Genomic DNA, 19179 nt, shown 5'->3' with positions numbered 1-19179 from the left:
GGTCGCTTTTTCTTCTTCTTTTTCAGGTTATTGTAATTCTTTTTTTATTTGGTCAATTTATTATAGTCATATATATATATATATATATATATATATCCAGCCATGCGTGTAGCCCGGGTCCACGTATCTATTTTCCTATGTATATTGATTGTGGAAGCTCGATAGAGGTGGATAGAAAAAGGATCTTTCCTTGCCCTAGAATTAAGCCATGTTAATGTTCAAACACTCTATCTGTTATGCATGGTTGTTGAGACTTGAAAGCAGCTGATCGATAGCATTTCTCTGGCCATAGCAACAAAGACGGCTCGAAGGCAACATTCTTGATTATTTGCAAGAGTAATACACAGAGCAGAAAAGGGTGCAAAGTGAATGGATTCACTTAGTCCTTACATTATGGGACAACAATGCTAGCTGCTGTCAGATTTTGGTTTAATTAGAAGCTTCATGATCGACATGACACTAATAATCATCATGAGAATAAGGCCGGCGGAGGAAGCAATGAGTGCAGCGCCACCGTGATCACAAAAAGTCTCGAATTTGTCACAAATCTTGTCCCACCTTGCATGAGAATTCCCGTTCTTTCCTAGCTCAGCCATGAAAGTCGCAGCACTAGCCCCTCCTGATAACAGAGCCACTGTCATCTGCAAACATTTGAGCAAAATAGTTTTTGTTTAACAAAGAGTCTTCTCTCCCTTTTTTGTCTCTTGGTAAAGAAAAAAGTTGTGAGAACGTTACCATATCTAAAATGGCGACCATGGCAAGGCGCAGTCCTTTGTAATCAAGCTTCTGACCACAAAGCTCCACCATAATCATCACCAAGTTATGGAAACTAGCCATTCCATTAGCTACAACAAAGAACCTGCAGTACACCATATCTCACACACATAACTAGAAATACTGAAACATTTCCATCCTAAATTCCCATCTCCTATGTTCATGTACTTACAAATGCTGATTACAGTTATGTTAAAGGAAGGAGATGAGTTGATTAGGCTTACACGAATGCTGGGGTGTGTTGAAACTTGGCAGTGAGGGTGACTTTTATTGGGGTATTCCCAACAGTGGCAACAACAAGAGTTTTGGTTTCTTTGTTGAGCGCCATCACAAGTGTTGCAGCTGCTGTGGCCAAGAACGCAACCACCCTTACCATCAAGAGAACCCATTTCCTTGGCTTTTGCTGTAAGCCAGAGCATCCAAGCTCAAGCTTTTCTTCATTATGCAAGCCCATGTTGACAGAAGACAAGAGAGAGACTGGGATAGAAGGGAAGAACGGTGTAATGATGATGGCAGACCAGCACAAGGCAGGCAGTATATATAGGTTAAGAGAGGAAGATGGATGGCCAAATCCCTTTGTTGAGTCTAGAAAGCCACATTTAGTGTGCCACTAACTTTCCTTGGGTTGTCTAACCATCGAACTAAAGTTCACAATTTTGGTTTTGGTGGTTGGGAAAAGTTGAAGTCTTTTCCCCTTGCAGTAAACATCAGATTTTTTTCACGTAGGGTAAGGTTCATGATCTTGTCATGCCAATTGCTTGTTTGTGTTGGAGAATTCCTCCTCCTGACAAATCCCATTGACATGAGAGAAAACCAGACAAACAAAAAGGCCTTTGGATGCTAAACAAGTGAAGAACTTGGGTTCCATTCTCGAAAGAAATGAAGAGAATGGTATTGTTTGATATATGCTTTATGTTCAATTTCTTAGAATTTATAGAGTAGCTGAGCAAGAATAAAAAAATTATATAAAATGTTTCGTCATCACTTATTAGATTATTAAAATAATTTTCTAATTAAAAATAATAAAAAATATTTATGTTTACTTAATAGACTTGGATGCTTCCACATTATAATTATTAGACTCGGCTTAACATCTTATCGATTTTGATAGTAAGTTTTTGAGTTAATTTGTAGATTAGAGAGCCACTCGAATCTATTCCAAAATAATATATTTCTGATATTTATTTTAAATAAAATTTTAAAAAATAATTAAAATAATATTATTTTAAATTAAAAATATTTAAAAATTCATTCAAGTTAACCAAGTCGGGTCTCAAAGTTTAACCAAGTTATAAATTCATCAAGAAAATTTCAAGAGGAAATGGGCTATGTATCATAGGTCCAGCCATCAACCACCCTCCCTAATTAAAAATACAAATAAAAATAATCAATTTAATATCTTTTCATGCTAAACACACTCAAATATTAATATATAAGTTTAATCACAAGCTAGACAGCCTCTTCATGAGGAATCTCTCCGGCTTGGACTTGTATTGTCATCTGACGAGAAAAGGAATCCACAACTCTAATCAAGACAAAATTCAAGCTTAGGAAGTGATCTCTCTTTACTATTTTATGGAGATTTGCTTATGGCTCATTTCTTTTCTCCTCCCTTTTCTTTTAGCACAAGTTATTAAAAATTGCCTTGGCGTCAATAATGTGCACCTCCCAATTCGTTTTTGAAAGGAAATACATCCATTTTCTATAAATGATTAAACTCCCAAAAAAGTCTAACTGTTTATTGCAAAGAAGTCATCGCCTTGATGAGAAACAAGTCACAACGCAGATACAACTAATTTGGAAAGGTTAAAACATGATTTTAATGATAGAACACTCAATTATACAGAATTTATCTTCAAGAATCTAGGGTTCCGGAAGTACCAAATAAGCACATTCCCTGCATACAGTATATGATAGTTCACTTTGAAAGATACAAGCACATTCACTCAACCAGATAATAGTACAAAGGTAACGATGTTTCAGTTCAGCAATCAGAGGGACAGAAAGAATGCCCTCTAAAGCTTCATATCCTCAAAATGTACATATCCACACTGCAAATTTCACTGACAGCTCGTGTATTCAAAATGGTTTTGAACAAATGTTGCTCATAGCTATTTTAGACAAAATATACATAACGAATTTTCATATCCTTCTTCACAACATAGTATGAATCTGGGCCATTTCCTACTAAAAGTATAGCAAGATATCAAAATCTCACCGGATTATTTTTTTTCTGTAGTGACACCAACAACAACATTGCTGACCTGCAATGGATAGAAATCTTATCAGCACATATTCTACTCCAAAGGAATGAATGGAAAACAAAGAATGGGAAAAATAAATCAGATTTTTTTAACAAGAAAAGTTGAAAAGTAATCAAGTTGAGTTATACCAATTTGCCACTTTCATCAACAGACATAGGGTTTTCCACAACGACAGTTTGAGTCTGAGAATGAGGCATTGAAAACAGGTATGAGAAGGGAAATAACAGAATTACTAAGCATTAGATACAAAATAACCAAGATTTTTTGTAGCATTTTCCACCAGCAAAGAAAAGTCCAGTTACTTACTGTTGAAGTAGACGGCATTGTTCCACCTATACCACTAGATCTGTTTGCTGGAAGCGGAACTCTCACATTAGCCATCTGCAAGACACGTGATACAACACAAGGGAGTGAAAAGGACAATTTTGTTAAACAATAAGCACATTTACTAAAAAAATGTCAAGATTATCTCTGCAACACATCCCAAAGCGAACCACAGCAGCAAGTACTTAGAACTATCAAAAGATCAAGGAGGAAGTTTCAGGTTGGGTGGTCACTGTGGACAAACTTTGTTTTTCAAAGACACTGCGTATTATCATAGCAAAGAGAACTGTCAAAAAGAGGAGCTATAAATCAATTTCAATGGCATGTGGAAAGCTCATTCGCAACTTATTATGTGTCCTCAACAAAAAAAGTAAAAAAATTCTGAGTTCATACACATATCTACCTTCAGGCTTTAACTTTGTACTGAAAGTTGGTGATTTGGCAATAACTACCAAGAAATGAGTAGCAGGATGTATAAAGGAGGGGAGGAGATTTGCAAAATTAATGATGGTAAAGACGGTCCTTAAAAAGAGAGGCAGTAATCATGTTAGACAAACTCCTAATGACTACATAACGTTATCCACTATCCATCCCTTGATGGAATTCAAATATTTCAACCATACAGTACAGATCATTATATGCATCCAGAGATAGAAAGACATAAAGATCTTCGCATAATTTGTAGGCAGCAGAATATTAGATAAACTATTGTTCATGAGAAAGTATGTGCCCGAACATTAACAGGAGACAATCTTGATCCAATGCACGAATGCAAAGGCAGATTACTACTTGAAGTACTGAAGTTCATATCATGAGATGGAAATTAATTTAAATAACAGAAGCAAAAAACTTGAGCCAAAACCGAAGATAATTTCAATCTTTGGCAGCCACAGCAAATTTTACAAGGTAAATACTGGTGCCTCAATATAGTTAATGCACTTACACTAATGTTAGTAACATAGTGACAGACCGCACACTTGACAGATGGAGCACCATTCGGATACATGAGTGTAGTCTGGCAGTTCCCACAGTTAACATGAGCAACCTGGTTAGGTCCTACTCACACAACCACAAAAACATAGAGAAAACAAATCAGAACACACCACCAAACAAAAGAGAAAGATAAAGGAAACTTAGCACAATCGATAAATGCAATTTAGAAATTAAATGATAAAAAGTACACAAATGAAGCCACTGGGAACAACTTCCAGTTTCATTGACAGTAGGTAAATTGATGGAAACTGGGTATCAAAATAAATCCATATCACCAATCCCAGTAACCATAAGTGCCCCAGCTACTAATCCTTCCAAACGTTTAAATTTTAAAAATTCAATAGCAATTACCTAATAAAAAAGGAACCTGGAAAATAGTGCAAACAAACTACTAAAAGAAAGCAAGTGAGATGGAAAAGAGTAATAAGCAATAAAGTGAGAACTTTTAGAAATGAATTCTCATCTCAAAAAGAAGATACCACTCTCACCACTACATTCTATAAATTAATTAGGATCATTGGTGCCCTGCTGGTAGTTCTATATACTTCTTGTCTTTTAGTTTTTTTCCCCTTGAATATCTGAAATGTTTTGATAAGGCACAGAAAATGTCCATGGAAGAAAAGAGCAATCCAAGCTTCTTGGAAGCAAATTATCAACCTAAACCTTTACACTATAAAAAGAAAAACAGCACAAGACTATTTCTGTTGTTATGGAGCAGATTAGATGAGTTAAGCTTGCAAATTGCAAATCCAAATTTGTCAAATAGTATGAAATAATTTTACAATGCTTATATTATACCTGGTGCAAAGTTCACTATGTGGCAGCAGGAGCATCTCACAGTTGTTGCCCCCCGTGCATACATTAGCAATGTCCTGCAACCTCGACATATGAGTTGAGCCAAGTCCATCCCTGCAAGTTTGCAAGTGGACTCAAATATCCTATCACCATATATTTTAATTATATCCAAGCTAAATTGAAATTCCCACCACATATTGAATTCTTTTTCTTTACTTTTTTTTATTTAAGTCAAAAGAGAACGAAACGGAACTGGAGCATTTTTATATCCTCATAAAAAAGAGTGGAGGTTCCACAAGCATTTCAATTTCAACATCTAGAATGTGGACATGTTGGGGGATTGGTTGTTTTTTATAACTAGTACTACAAATTTAGGTAACAAGGCTGTCTGTTCATATCAAGAACCAGGGAAGAAGGCTATAATGATTTAAATTACCAAATCCTTTTGAACTGCAATCTAACTTATATGTCAGATACAAATGCATATTCTCATTAGAGTCTAAGAACAAGCTAGTCCCTTCATTTTAAGAAAAGCTCAGAATTGGCACTCGGTATAAGCAATGGAAGCCAGACAATGAGCATGAAACTTTAACACTCAGTGTATAACAGCAGGGTTATGAACTACGGAAGAAGGCATTCCTGTTTTCAAATCCATGGCTAATCTTAGATGGCACTGACATCCAGTATAATACAAAAGGTAACTCTCTTTTAACAGTAAAAACACAAGTTCTAGAAGCATTTTTCATCCATTTCTAAACTTCAATTCCATAATGCAGAAAATTCCAAATTTATCCAAAGCAACAACTTCGATGAAATTCTAACCTCCAAAGCTAATCATCAAATCCAACCATAATTTCATCTAAAACAACCCAAGTCAACTAATTCATCTAAAACCCACAGCCTCCATCTTTCCCACCAACAATTCTTCGAGCAATTATCTCCTAGAACACACTAAAACAAAAGGCAGAAGAAATTTTTAAACTTGGCAGTACCAATTAGAAAGAAGAACAAAAACCAAAAACCAAAAACCTAAATCTTCCAAATTAACAACATTCATTGCGCCTATCATGAACATTAATAAAGGCGAAAAGCATTCACATAAAAACATAAATATTAAAGGGTTCAACAAACAAAACAGAGAGAGAGGGAACTGAATTATATACCAGGAGCAGGAATAGAGGTAACGGTACTACATAAAGCACAACAAACATTAGTAGCTCCACTTGGATATAACAATAAACTTCTACACCCTCTACACACCACCTGGCTCTGCATCTCTCTCCCTCTCCCTCTTTCTCTCTACAAAAAAAAAAAAACAAAAACCCAGGTCAGAAACATTAAAAAGAACCAAACTTTAACATCAAAACATGATAGTTAACAGCAAAAAATTCAAGGGCAGACATGAATTCAACGTCAAAACAAGAATATCGATCAAAATTGGCAGTAAAAAAAAAAAAACCTGAATTCCTTCAAAAAAAGAAAGAAGTTCGATTTTTTAGGGAAAAACCAAGGTGGGTTTTTTGATAGATTGATGAAATCGAGGGCTTAGAAAGATAAGATTGAATGTATTATGACTTCATTTTCTGATTCGGGTAAGAAAAAGGTAGGAAATTGAGGGCGTTTTTGTAATTTCCGTGAAAAATAAGGTGAAAGATTTTGTTATAAAAATAGAACCTGTCAACGGTATGAGTAGAAGCTTCCTTTTATTTCTGTCTTAAAGTTTTTTCTGCTTCTTGTCCCTCAATTTGGTTCTATTTATAGAACTAGCCTATTTTTTGATTTGTTTTTTGTTTTAAAGGACAAAATATTTTACATGTCAACTTTCCAGCTGGGATAATATTTTTTTTATTATGATAGTTGTTGTTTTTTTATTTATAAATATATTAAAATAATATATTTTTATTTTTAAAAATTTATTTTTAAACAATCTAAAATCATTAAAAAATATTATAATAAAAAAATCAAATTTTTATTAAATATTATTTGGACCATGTTGCCAACAACGCCTGAGTATAGATTGTCTATATAATAATATTGTATTTTTTGAAAATACATTAATTTTTATGTATTTTTAAAACCAAAATAATAATAATAATAATAAAGTTCATATGCCATATAGACGTGTTTTTTTTTCTTTCATGATTACGCCATATGCCAAGAGATATACATAGGTTTTGCGAATTTATGACATTATTAGATGACATGTTTTATTTGTAAAGGAAGAAAAATCATTTGATTGAGATTATCAAAATGTGTTTGCTCACATGGTAAAAATAATTTTTTTAAAAAAAATGTGTGAAATAATATTTTTAAAAACATTTAAAAAAATACTTGAATTATAATATTTATCACACGGTGTCTAACAATTCATACTAGATTATTGACCCCATTACAATGCAGATCACACACACACACACACACATATATATATATATAATATTCAAGTATTTTAATATATTTTTTTAGTAGAAAAAAAATATTAAGTCGAATGAACATTGGTATGATATATTCTTATTGATTTTGTGGATCTAAAAACAACCTTGATGAAAACATAATGTGACTGAAAAAAGATTTAAGGTGACATTGTTTTTTAATATTGAGACGAAAATATATTGGACTGAATCAAGTCAAATCAGGTTAACCTGTAAAATCTGTAAGCTGGGTTATGAGACTATGATTACTCTATAAAAAATTAAATCAAATAAGGTCCCTAATTATGAATCAACATAATATTGAATTATAAGACTGAAAAACAAATCAATTAGAAAAAAAGATAAAAAGACAACTCGAGTCAACTTGGATTAACCAGCCACTCCCTTGACCCGAGTCATTGGACCAAGATAATCTCTCAGAAATAAAGTGAAATAAATTATGAAATATAATTCTTAGTTAACCCAAATGAAATTAAAAAAAAAACTAGTTTAAAAAAATAACCCAAATCAACAAGGTTAAATTATTAAATCTATGACCTAGGTCATGAGATTGGAATAACCTTATAGAAAGAAAATTAAAACAAATTATGAAATTTAATTCTCAATTAACCAAACATTGAAGGATGAAATTAAAAAAAAATTAATTAAAAAAAAGAACAAAAAAACTATAGTTAATTAGGTTAACTCACTAAATTCAAGACCCATCATAATACGTACCACGCGTCTTTCATTTGGTGGAGGGGGATGATGACTTGTGTGTTGCATGCATCAACCTTTTATATGATTTTATTAGTATTTATTGATTTAAATTACTAAAAAACCTTTAAAGGCATCCTAATATTGTATAAAAAATGTTGTAAAGATGAAAACGCCCTCACTTCCCGGGCTTAAATTTTTTATAATAAAAAACTAGATATGTCATTTTACTATAGAAAAAATACATAGAAAAAAAAAAAAAAAAAAAACCTCTACAAAGCCAAAATTTTTAAGTTTTTAAGGATATCATTGTCTTTTAACTATGCAAATACAACCTCCGGACAAAAAACTTACTTTCTTAGCTTTCAAGGGTGATGAAATAATTTCACAATATAAAAGAAACATAAATTTAGTAAATCATCTCGATGAATTGACAAATAACATTTTGATTTTTAGGACAAAATAGTTAATACATTGTTTAAACCCAGAGTATTTCTCCTCATATACCACAGGAAAAAGCGAACACTTCTAGTATGTTTTGTAATAGGCTATGGACAACAACTTAGCTTGGTGTATAAAAAGATTTAATCTCAATAAACAAAAAATGGTTAAGAATTTGTATGGAGAATTTATCCAAGGACCTTCAAATTAAGAAAAAAAAACAGAGAGAGAGAGACTTGCAGGTTAAGAAAATGAATATCAATATTTTATATCCCATGGGTCTAAATTCAAAGATTTTACAAAAGTCCAGCTTAACACCTTCTGGAATCCTATGCAAATGACGATCAATTTCTTTTTTAAATATTGTGGGAAGTGCACAAGTCCTTCCCGCATGCCATTAATGACCTGCGAGGAGGAAGAATCCATGGTGGTTGGTGTAATTTCACTAACAAGAGGGACCCAAATTGAGCTGCACATAAACTTCAGGGCCATCTTGGCGTTGTTTATTTATGCTTACATATTTCTGGTCCAACGTCAAACCATGCTGATCATGATTCCAGACAAGGAATTTGAGGTCTACAAAAATCTCCTGATCCCAAAAATCTCATCGTGATTGGACCATTGACCTCAGCAACAGAAGAAGTTGCTTGGAGATTGGACCATTTGGAGTTATATTCTATGCATAAATCAACTTGATTCTTCGTTCATGGATCAATCAAGAACGGAGACAGATTCTCGTTAGAATGAATTCCTTAGCCAATTGCACGAAATGAATTTGCTTTGTGCATAAAGCTACTCTGGCTTCCAGCTTGCATTTTACTCGTAAAATATGCTGATGACAAGATGTGTTAAACAAGTTGCTTACCCCATCAGCATTATGCTGATGCACAAGGGGTTGTACGATGGAATTATTGGATTTAGTATTTTGTTTAAATTAAGTGACCAACTAAAGTTTGACTAAAGAAATCTAACAAAAATATCTTTTATTTTCGAAGTATTTGGCCAATCCCCGTTTGGAATGCAACAGGGCTAAGTAGCTTTGATGATCATGCATGTTGTCCTGATGCTCAAAATCTCTTTTTCTTCCCTTCTATGTAGCTTCATGTCTTTAGGGCAAGCTGAAAGATGATCAAAAGGGGGTTTTTGCTCCAGGACCAGGAGGCTACGGAGGCGGTTTAGGTGTTTTGGGTATTTTAGACCCTCCCATGACCCAAATGAAAAGACATAGACAATGCAAGTACAAAATCAGAATATCTTTCACTATGCAATACCTTTTCTCCTGTTCATATATATCAAGTCTAGTATGCTGGTATTTCTCATAAGTAGAATATGTATAACATAGACAATGCTGCTACTATAATTTGCATTTCATGCATCTGACTGTTCTTGTAAGAATTTACACCCATGAAGATTCTGCTCCAAGCATCACTGCTAAAAATTTTCCAGATCAAATGCGTCGGAGAGAGGCCAGTCTTTTCTCAAGATCCTCAACATTGGTAGATTCAGGACTGCATACAAATTCAGATAAAAGAGTTTGTTAGTATAACAAATTTTTGGTGAGTAAAGACTTCGTTTATATCTGCTTCCTGTCACGGGAAAAACTTCAGTTTGCAGAATATGCGCTCAGACGCTGGCTCAAAGTATTGTCCATAGAGTATTGTTCCGAAGTAACTCTCTGCGCTCTTGTTATTTTGATGGGAAATATCAATGGTGAAATCTCTTATCATCACAGTTCTCACACCACTCATTCAGAACCCCGTCTCCGAATAAAGTTCAATACAACAAATTTATGGTTTCAGCATAGACAAATCCCAATAGATTCCTCTATCTCAGATACTTGGCCCATTAAATATGCTTTACCCATTAAAAAGTGGTAATGTTCCATGATAAAATCTAAACCGGTGCCACATCCACCACCCGACAAATTGTGCCTATGATTCACACCCAACCATCACACCACCAACACTACTAGCCATCCCAGTACGCCATGGTCTAAATCTCAGAGGACAATATGATATTATAGGGACTAACAGAAATTCTAGAGTCCAAGAACCCTGTAATATTCCAACACGAGCTTGGCATGGACTACACCTCTACGCAAGTTGCAGTACTCATCAATGATCAAGGCCAGGCACTGCCATAGCTGCTTGCACTTTGCAGGTATATATTTTATCCAAGTCTAACAAAATAGCAAAACTAGCAATTTTTATCTTGTTTGCAGAATATCTAGGTGTGGTCCTAGTCTTATATAGCAAACATGAAAAGATTTCTCTTCTCCCTTTGTTCACATGTTCAGTCTCTTTTAACTAAACAGAAAAAAGCTGAGAGTATATTTTTACTTAGGCACCAATTGTGAGCCGGGGATATCACCAACTTGAAAGTTTCACTCACGAGGCAATGCCATAAATTAAATTTGCTTGAGCCATTTTTCATTCAACATGGATTAAATAATGGACATTACTTCAAAGTGAAGTGCTACGCCATACCTTGTAACAGCATTAGGAGGAGCATTCTTTGATGCGATCCGACCTTTTGGAGCTGAAGATAACTGTTAAAAACAAGGTTCAGAATCATACATATGATTAGACATCCCAGAAATTAAGAATGCATAACAACCAAGGATTACATGAGACAACTAATGTCAACAAAACAAACCTGAGATGCAATGTCCACACCAATCTCATCAAGCACCTACAAATGATGTTATTTAAATTAGAGATGGACTAGGTCTTTAGAATAAAACTAAAACAAACTAAATTGTTGCTGTTGATGTTTCACCTGGTTAGTGAGCTCCTCTGTTTCCTCTTCAGCCTCATCTTTGTCTAAAGTCTCATCTATAGCTTCTGACATCATCTCAATCTGCAAAATGTTTAATAAGATATTAGATACTCCCAGTACCACTCTATACAACAAAATCAGTCATAGAGAAAAGTTCAATCTATCCATTAAATGAAATCCATTTGACATTATGATGATAGGGGGGCATCTTGCACATATTGTCACCCTGATAAGTAAAAAAAAAAAAAAAAAAGGCACAGTGGTTGTGGGTGCATTGTCTCCTCCAAACTTTTTTATCTAAGAATAATCATTTGATTGCTAGAAGAAGTATGGGAACTCCACTTATACACAGGAATTTATAGGAAAAAATGAAATCTTGTAGAAACAAAACATAGGATTACCGTCATATCCATTTGTGCTGACTGCTTCTGGAACTCTTTGATCACTTTAGCTTGTTTTGCAGGAGCCATTTGCTGTAAAAAAAAACAAGGTATTGATATACTCCAGTCGACTGTAAAGAATGCTTAAACATATTTCAGGAGATTAGCCTCCAAAATGAGGACTACAAGCTCAATGGATTATGCGAGCACTTTGATGAACAGCTGTAATCTAAGCAACCAGCCCTGTTGTGCACCTTTTTACTGCAAAGCAGCACCGGAACACAACATTAGGTCATCCAATACTCTCATTTTTATTTTTATGCTATTTTTGACATCTCTTTCTGTCAACACCATACAAGCCAATCGACATGTGCACCATTGAAAATGTTACAGTATTGTCTCCTACAATACAGTTTAAATGGCTCATGCTTATAATGCCTCTCAGTCAATGAAGTAGAAGAAAATAATAGATCATAACTTGCACTATGAAATGTCTCCTACGTCATCTCTAACAAAACATAGCCAACACTTAAGTGCATTGAAGGGTGTGTAACTGCTGAACATGATACTATATCAAGCACTACATGGAGTATGAATGACTTCCAGTTTGAAGCGTCTCTTCCAATAAGACATGGGTTTATGGAATTATGGTTTTCTATGAATACCTGTCTCATAAATAGTATGGGTTTAGTAATAAGAACTATTATACTGTGGTTGCATCACTATTAATACCTTGTTCATAGCCACCATTGCCTTAGTTGCACCTTTCATTCCAGTGGAAATTGAAGTGCTGGCATACAGCGCCTGTGAACATAAAATAAAGACCAAGGCATCAACATCAGACAACAAGGACAACCCTGCAGATCCTTCTAAACTTACAAACAAGATTGTGCAGACAGAAAGTTACCTGTGTATGAGTAGCAACACCTCTGATTTGGGCACGACTCCCCTGCAAATTTGTTATTTGTTGCCGAAGTCGAACAAGTTGCCGGGCTAAGATTTTAGTAGCAGCCTAAGTATCGAGCAAAAGTCTTACATTATCAAGAAGCTATCCAAGAAGACATCCTCAACAGCTCCAAGCTATGACTTCGAACAAACCATGTTACCTTTGCATGCATTATGCAACACACACTTATGCAGCAACTACAGATTACTCAAATTTCTTGTGCAATTTTCACTGAATGGTCTAAGTTATCACAAAACATCTCATTCCCTAAACTCTAAAATTATTTTATCTCATTTCACCTCAATGGTGCATCCACAACTTCTTAAAGCGGACAATTTTTCCATGTTGTCAAATGATGCTTCATAACAAATCATAAAGGCACAAGATTGATAATAACTGATCATAATAGGTCATGTTTATAATTTTTCTCATCCATGAACCATTTAACCACTACACCGAAGAATAAATAGACTTGCCTCATTTCCAGTTTTTGCTGTTTGTTTTATCTCTGCCACCAATTTCTTCTCCTAAAAATACATTGCAAAGTACAATTTAGAAAAAGAATTTAAAAAAAAAAAGACCTGGTAGTAAATTCCAACCAAAACCATTGCAAAAAAAGCAACATCAACATACCTCCAGTTGAAGTGATGCAATTTCACGTTCAATTCCTAGAAATCAAAGACAAACAAAAACCCATAATAGCTTTGCCACTATTTAACACAGAAAGTTTCCAACTATACTGTTAAACCAATTGACCCAGGTAACAATTAATCAATATTTTGATCCTTCAAGGACAAACAACCACAAATACCTCTAGTAGCAACCACCATCTCTCTCTTGCTAGTCCTGAGCGCCTCTGTTGGATTCAAACAATCCTTCATTAATTTCACGCAAACTAAGCTTCAAAACTATCACATCAAACCCTGACCCTCCACTCCAAAACTCAAAGCAAACAACAGAATCATTAACATTTTAACAGTAACACAATCCCAAATAGGAAAAAAACATCCTCTACTCCACCAAAACTGAAAAAGTTCAAAAATTTACAGCACAATCACCAATCTAAAACAAAACCCACTTTAAACATTTTATTTACAACCAAAAAAACAGTACCTTTAGGAGAAGTTTTCTTCTTGAAGATGTTCATTGTTGCAAGCAGTGAACCTAGTACACTTACGAAAAAAAATCCCTTGCTCTCTTCTAAGGAGAATACAAGAAACCCTAATGCAGTACTAGATTTCTTCCAAGTAAGGAAAGTGTGTGTTACTGTAATGAAGAAAGTGGAAAATGTGATTAAAGGAGAGGAGGCTACTGCTTTGGGGAGCGTGCTGGTTTTTTTTTTTTTCCTCCCAAGATCTTCATCCAATTGTACTAGTCTAACTAGCCGTTACAGTTCTCTTCACTTCCTATAATGCCCCTTTTCATTTAATTCTTATATATATATATTCTTTGATCCGATTAGATTTATAATGATTTGATTGATTCATTTAATCTCAGTTTTTTTAATAAAAATAATTAATTTGAATTTGACTTGATAATTTAATGATTCAAGCTTTTTTCCAAGTTAATTCTAAACTATGATAATAGGGTGTCAATTTTAATAGAATAAAAATACAATATATGTGTGTGAGCGCATTATAAAATTTTATCACAAACTTGTCCACAATCTTTAGTATTGGTAGAAGTAAAATATTTATTTTCTATGAAATAGATGACCTTAAATAATATACATTAATAAGAACTATGAAAAAAAGCCAAGTTAAAAAAAAGAAAACTGAACTCACTTACCACAAATATTATCTTAATACTTTATATTAAAAAACAAAATTTGAGTTTTTAGTCAAGATAAACTTATACAGCTAACTTAGAAGTTAAGAATATTGAAATAATTAGATCATTGGAAAAAAATTTTGAAAGAGTCGAAAAAAAAAAACCATTTATTTCTTTACTTTATTTTATTTTTTCTTTACTTTAAATTAATATATTTTTGAATCATTTTGATATGCTGATATCAAAAAATATTTTTTAAAAAAATATATATTATTTTAATTTATTTTTAAATAAAAAATACTTTAAAAAATAACTACAACTATACTCCCAAATTAGTTAAGAAAAATTACATATTTCATCTTTATTTTTTAAAAAAAAATTATAATTTTTTTATTACATAGACGGTGTTTTTTTAAAATTTATTTTTTTTTCCCTTTATTTAAAACTAAAAAATAAAATAAAATAAGGTGATATGGGTAAATTTGATTTTTTAAAAAAGGTATTTTTAGAGTAAGAAACTACTAAATCATGGATGGTCGATCTTAGTCAATGGACTATTTAATTATTTATGATGCTACAAAGACTAATTGATTAATTTATTCAGTTATAGGGATTCAATTACTAATTAAATATTCCATATATAAAACTACACCTTCAAGTAATTCTGTCAACTTCCCTTAAGAAATCTGAAATTGTGGCGGTGATGCCATGAAACTGGACAGTTTATGCCTCGCCACCGTCAACAACTGCTCACTAGAGGAGGCCGTTGACAATTGTGGGAGAAGCTTGCCATTAAGGAATGGCTGATTGTTATTTTATTTTATTTTTCCTCTTTAATTTGAGAGCACAATTGTCAAATTCGGCGGCCATTGGTGATGTAGTTTGTTGGAAGAATAGTAGTGATTATATTTTAAAATGTTTTTATTTAAAAATATATTTAAATAATATTTTTTATTTTTTAAAATTATTTTTTATATAAATGTATCAAAATAATCTAAAAACAACAAAAAAAATATTAATTTAAAATTAAAAAAATTAATTTTTTTTTAAAAAATACTTTTAAATACAAAAACAATTAGAAACTTAAAATCTCATGCCCAATTAAAAAATGAATGCTTTAAACTTACTAGGCTATTAGGGATTTTAGAAGCCCAAATCAATTATCTCGGTTTAAGAGAATATGATGGATTCAAGTAATTTTATATTATTTTATTAGTTACTTTTATAAGTTCACTTAAAAAAAATAACTGAAAAAAAAAATTAGTGTATAAATTATTCTCCCTTTTATATTTATTTATATTTTTCAAATAAATTCTATAAAATAACTAATAAAATATTATTAATCTGAGTTATTACATGCTATATAGAATACTTGATGAGTGGTTCTTATTTTTCAAAGAAATATAATTTAATAAAAACATTTAGATAGACACTTAATTGGTGTTCCAAAGACACATGGTAATTTTTGTCATAAAATCCTACAAATAAAACCAATCATAGAAACACAAAATCAATAATTGGGTTTTCATATATTATGTTATTAACAATAAATTTTCACTAATTTTAAGAAGTTAATCTAGTAGGCAAAGAGATGTGGTTCATTTCTTAATTTTCTACTTTCAAACTTTGGATTTGATATTAATTTTCTCTGGGTACATTAAGGGTATGCTTGAAAACATGGTATAAATTATGTTTCTTTAAATTTTTAAATTATTTTTTGTTAATTTTGTTTTTTACCAGTTCATATCATTTTGATGTGCTGATATCAAAAATAATTTTTAAAAAATAAAAAAATATATTATTTTGATACATTTCTAAACAAAAAAAAAACTTTAAACCGCAATCGTTGTCACAATCATAAACACATCTTAAATAAGTATACAAAGCTTTTTTATTCTTGTTTGATATTATGTCAGCAATTATTTTAAAAAGTGTTTTTTACTTAAAAATGTATTAAAATAATCTATGTTTTTTAATTTTTAAAAAATTTATTTTTGATATTAGTATATCAAAACAATCTAAAAAAATAATTTGAATAAAAAAATAAAATAAGTTTTTAAAAATATTTTTAAAAAGGTTAGGTTTTCAATATAAGTTAACTAGTGAAACTAATTCAAAAATACTTACTACTGTGCATCTAGATAACAACAAATAATTCAAGTATCCATTTTATTATGTTTATTTAAGAATAAAATAATTTACTTCATAGATTCATAGACAGATAGGAACAGGTTAAGGTATGTTGTCTCTTCCATTTCTGTGGCTTGAAGGGTCTAGATCACCCTGCTTATATAAAAACCCAGACATGAAAATTCTTGAATTGACGCCTCGTGAAGATTATTAAATATCCAAGCCGGGGAGGGAGATGCGTGGCTTCAAGGGAACCGTTAGCTTTAGCTGTAGGGCAAATCATTCAAGCCAGGATTCAAGTCGCCCTATGAAGTTCATGGCTTCATGGTCAAGGCCCGTGATGTGAACTTCCTTGAACAGGTCTGCAATTATTTTTGCTGTCATTATGGCGATGATGCCATGAAACTTGACAACTTCTGCTTTGCTGATGTGCTCCCTTACAATGTCAGCATGACGAGTCATGATTTTGATCATAATGGGTCAAGGTTCATGGAGTATAGCTAGGGCTTTTTTTTATAAAAAAAAATCGCAAGTTTTTAAAATAGTGAAGATTTGCTTGTAATCTAATGGTTAAATAGTATTGGTGTAATTTGAGCTTAGATATGCTAACATGAGCTCATTATTTAAGAAGTTGAGGCTTGCGTTACTACCTAGCCCATGTAGGATGCGTGCCCCATACCTTTAGTGTTGAGCGTGCACCCTAGCATTCTTGTGGGATCAAGAGCATGTCCGGAGCCTAATATATTTGGGTCCAGACAATGTATGTGAATCAATTTCTCACTTTTAATACATTCGAGTGTAGCATGTTTGGGTTTAAACAACGCTTCCAAACCCACTTTCACCCTTTATGGGCTTGAACCCCAATACTAGCATGTTCGAGTTTAGGCAGCGCTCCTAGACCCACTTTCACCCCTCGTGGGCTCGGGATGTCACGCTCAAGCCCAGTGTTTGGGTCTAGGTAGCCCTCTTAGACCTACTTTCATCCCCATGGGCTTGAGCTTTCTCATTTGACCCAACGTATTTAGGTCACAGTAGTAGTGCGCTCAGACCCACTTTTACCTCTCGTGGGCTCGAGCACTTTATCTAAGCCCAACACTTGCTAGGGGATTTTCATTTTGTTATAGTGATTCCATACATATTATTTTGAGTCAAATAACTTAAAATATCACAAAGGTAAAATTACATTCCAAACCCTTCTCTTCATAAAAGGACAAGGTTTATTGGCTATAAATGCACCATGAGACATTTACTGTGTGTTTGGTATTGCGGTAGCTTTTGTGGTTGTGGTTTAAAAAAAGTTGTTTTATAAAAAGTACTTTTAGTTGAGGTTGGTTTGAAAAAATAGGTGTTTGGTTAAAACTGTGGTTGAAGTTGAGGTTGAAGAAAAAGTAGTTTAATGTGTTTGGTTAAAAAAATGCTTTTCAAATTGAGGTTATAAAATAATATATATATATATATATATATATATATATATATATATATATTAATACTAATGATTTTTAATTTAAATATTGTAAATTTAATTACTTATATTACATCATGAAATAAAAATTATTTTATATAAAATATTTTATATTATTCCATTAAACTATTTATAATTCCATTATGTACAAAATTTATCTGATAAGAATTACAGTTTTCATAATTTTTTTAGCGTAGATAAAATATTATCAGGTATAAAATTGATATTACAGTGCGAGTGAATTTAATTCACTCTATACTAGTTTTTCGGGAAAAAAATATTGTTCACATTACAGTACGAGTGAATTTAATTCACTTTAAACTAGTGTTTTTTTTAAAAAAAAAAAATGTTAAAAAATTTAATACCCTGAAAAAAAAAAAAAGGTGAACAGTGCATTAGTGTGCACTGTTTAACTAGTGTTTTTTTTTTTGAAAAAAAAAATGTTAAAAAATTTAATACACTAAATAAATAAATGAACTGTACATTAGTGTCCACTGTTTTACTAGTTTTTTTTTTTTTTTAAATAAAAATGTTAAAAAATTTAATACACTAAAAAAACGTGAACAGTGCATTAGTGTGCACTGTTTAACTAGTGTTTTTTTTTTATAAAAAAAATAAAAATATTAAAACATTTAATACACGTAAAAAAAAAGTGAATAATGCATTAGTGTGCACTGTTCAGTGAACAGTGCAATTAACATGCACAGTGCGTGAAAAGCATGATTTCATTGCTTTTCCTTACCTGCGGTCCGAACGTAAAAAACATGTGGGACCCATGAATAGTAATTCGCTTTTTTTCATTACCAAACGGCTGCCAACTGCGTTTTAAGTAAAACGCAGCCGCAACCGCTTACCCAAACACCATCTTAGAACAAAGATTCAAAGTCTCTTCATTCTCAACATTTCTAACATATATATTTTCAGAGTCTATCTCTCTAAATATCATTTCACTTTCTCTCTCGACAAAGTTATTGACTTTACCATTGAGGAGTCC

The 19179-nt window shown here is 32.5% G+C and overlaps 2 protein-coding genes across 2 annotated transcripts; both read right to left on the bottom strand.

Annotated features, from left to right (window-relative positions):
- Positions 1-277: 277 nt before the first annotated feature.
- LOC118040781 (CASP-like protein 1B1) lies at positions 278-1291 on the bottom strand. Its single transcript, XM_035047808.2, has 3 exons — positions 999-1291; positions 736-859; positions 278-641 (listed from the first exon to the last, which is right to left on the bottom strand). The coding sequence occupies exons 1-3, from the start codon at positions 1226-1228 to the stop codon at positions 408-410; spliced, it is 588 nt and encodes a 195-aa protein (XP_034903699.1). The 5' UTR covers positions 1229-1291; the 3' UTR covers positions 278-407.
- A 1400-nt stretch (positions 1292-2691) lies between these two features.
- Positions 2692-14175, bottom strand: LOC118040779 (vacuolar protein sorting-associated protein 2 homolog 2). Its single transcript, XM_035047805.2, has 19 exons — positions 13937-14175; positions 13635-13679; positions 13457-13491; positions 13300-13350; positions 12785-12889; positions 12610-12681; positions 11899-11970; positions 11498-11578; positions 11375-11410; positions 11206-11267; positions 10175-10227; positions 9237-9322; positions 6610-6618; positions 6314-6449; positions 5154-5264; positions 4306-4418; positions 3345-3419; positions 3167-3220; positions 2692-3038 (listed from the first exon to the last, which is right to left on the bottom strand). The coding sequence occupies exons 1-19, from the start codon at positions 13968-13970 to the stop codon at positions 2997-2999; spliced, it is 1272 nt and encodes a 423-aa protein (XP_034903696.2). The 5' UTR covers positions 13971-14175; the 3' UTR covers positions 2692-2996.
- Between the last annotated feature and the right edge of the window lie 5004 nt (positions 14176-19179).

Source organism: Populus alba, chromosome 11 (genome assembly GCF_005239225.2).
Source record: "Populus alba chromosome 11, ASM523922v2, whole genome shotgun sequence".
In the NCBI taxonomy this organism is placed as follows: Eukaryota; Viridiplantae; Streptophyta; class Magnoliopsida; order Malpighiales; family Salicaceae; genus Populus; species Populus alba.
Note: the sequence above shows the minus strand (reverse complement) of the source record. Positions and strands in the feature narration are given on the sequence as shown.

What these genes read in the sequence shown, in the direction of transcription:
- LOC118040781 (XM_035047808.2), bottom strand. Translation starts at nt 1,228, where the DNA reads ATGGGCTTGCATAATGAAGAAAAGCTTGAGCTTGGATGCTCTGGCTTA. An exon ending in CAACACACCCCAGCATTCGT is followed by an intron (nt 860 to 998) that starts GTAAGCCTAATC and finishes GGTGTACTGCAG; the next exon opens with GTTCTTTGTTGTAGCTAATG. An exon ending in TGGTCGCCATTTTAGATATG is followed by an intron (nt 642 to 735) that starts GTAACGTTCTCA and finishes AAATGTTTGCAG; the next exon opens with ATGACAGTGGCTCTGTTATC.
- LOC118040779 (XM_035047805.2), bottom strand. Translation starts at nt 13,970, where the DNA reads ATGAACATCTTCAAGAAGAAAACTTCTCCTAAAG. An exon ending in GAAGAAAACTTCTCCTAAAG is followed by an intron (nt 13,680 to 13,936) that starts GTACTGTTTTTT and finishes TGAATCCAACAG; the next exon opens with AGGCGCTCAGGACTAGCAAG. An exon ending in GTGTTGCTACTCATACACAG is followed by an intron (nt 12,682 to 12,784) that starts GTAACTTTCTGT and finishes TTATGTTCACAG; the next exon opens with GCGCTGTATGCCAGCACTTC.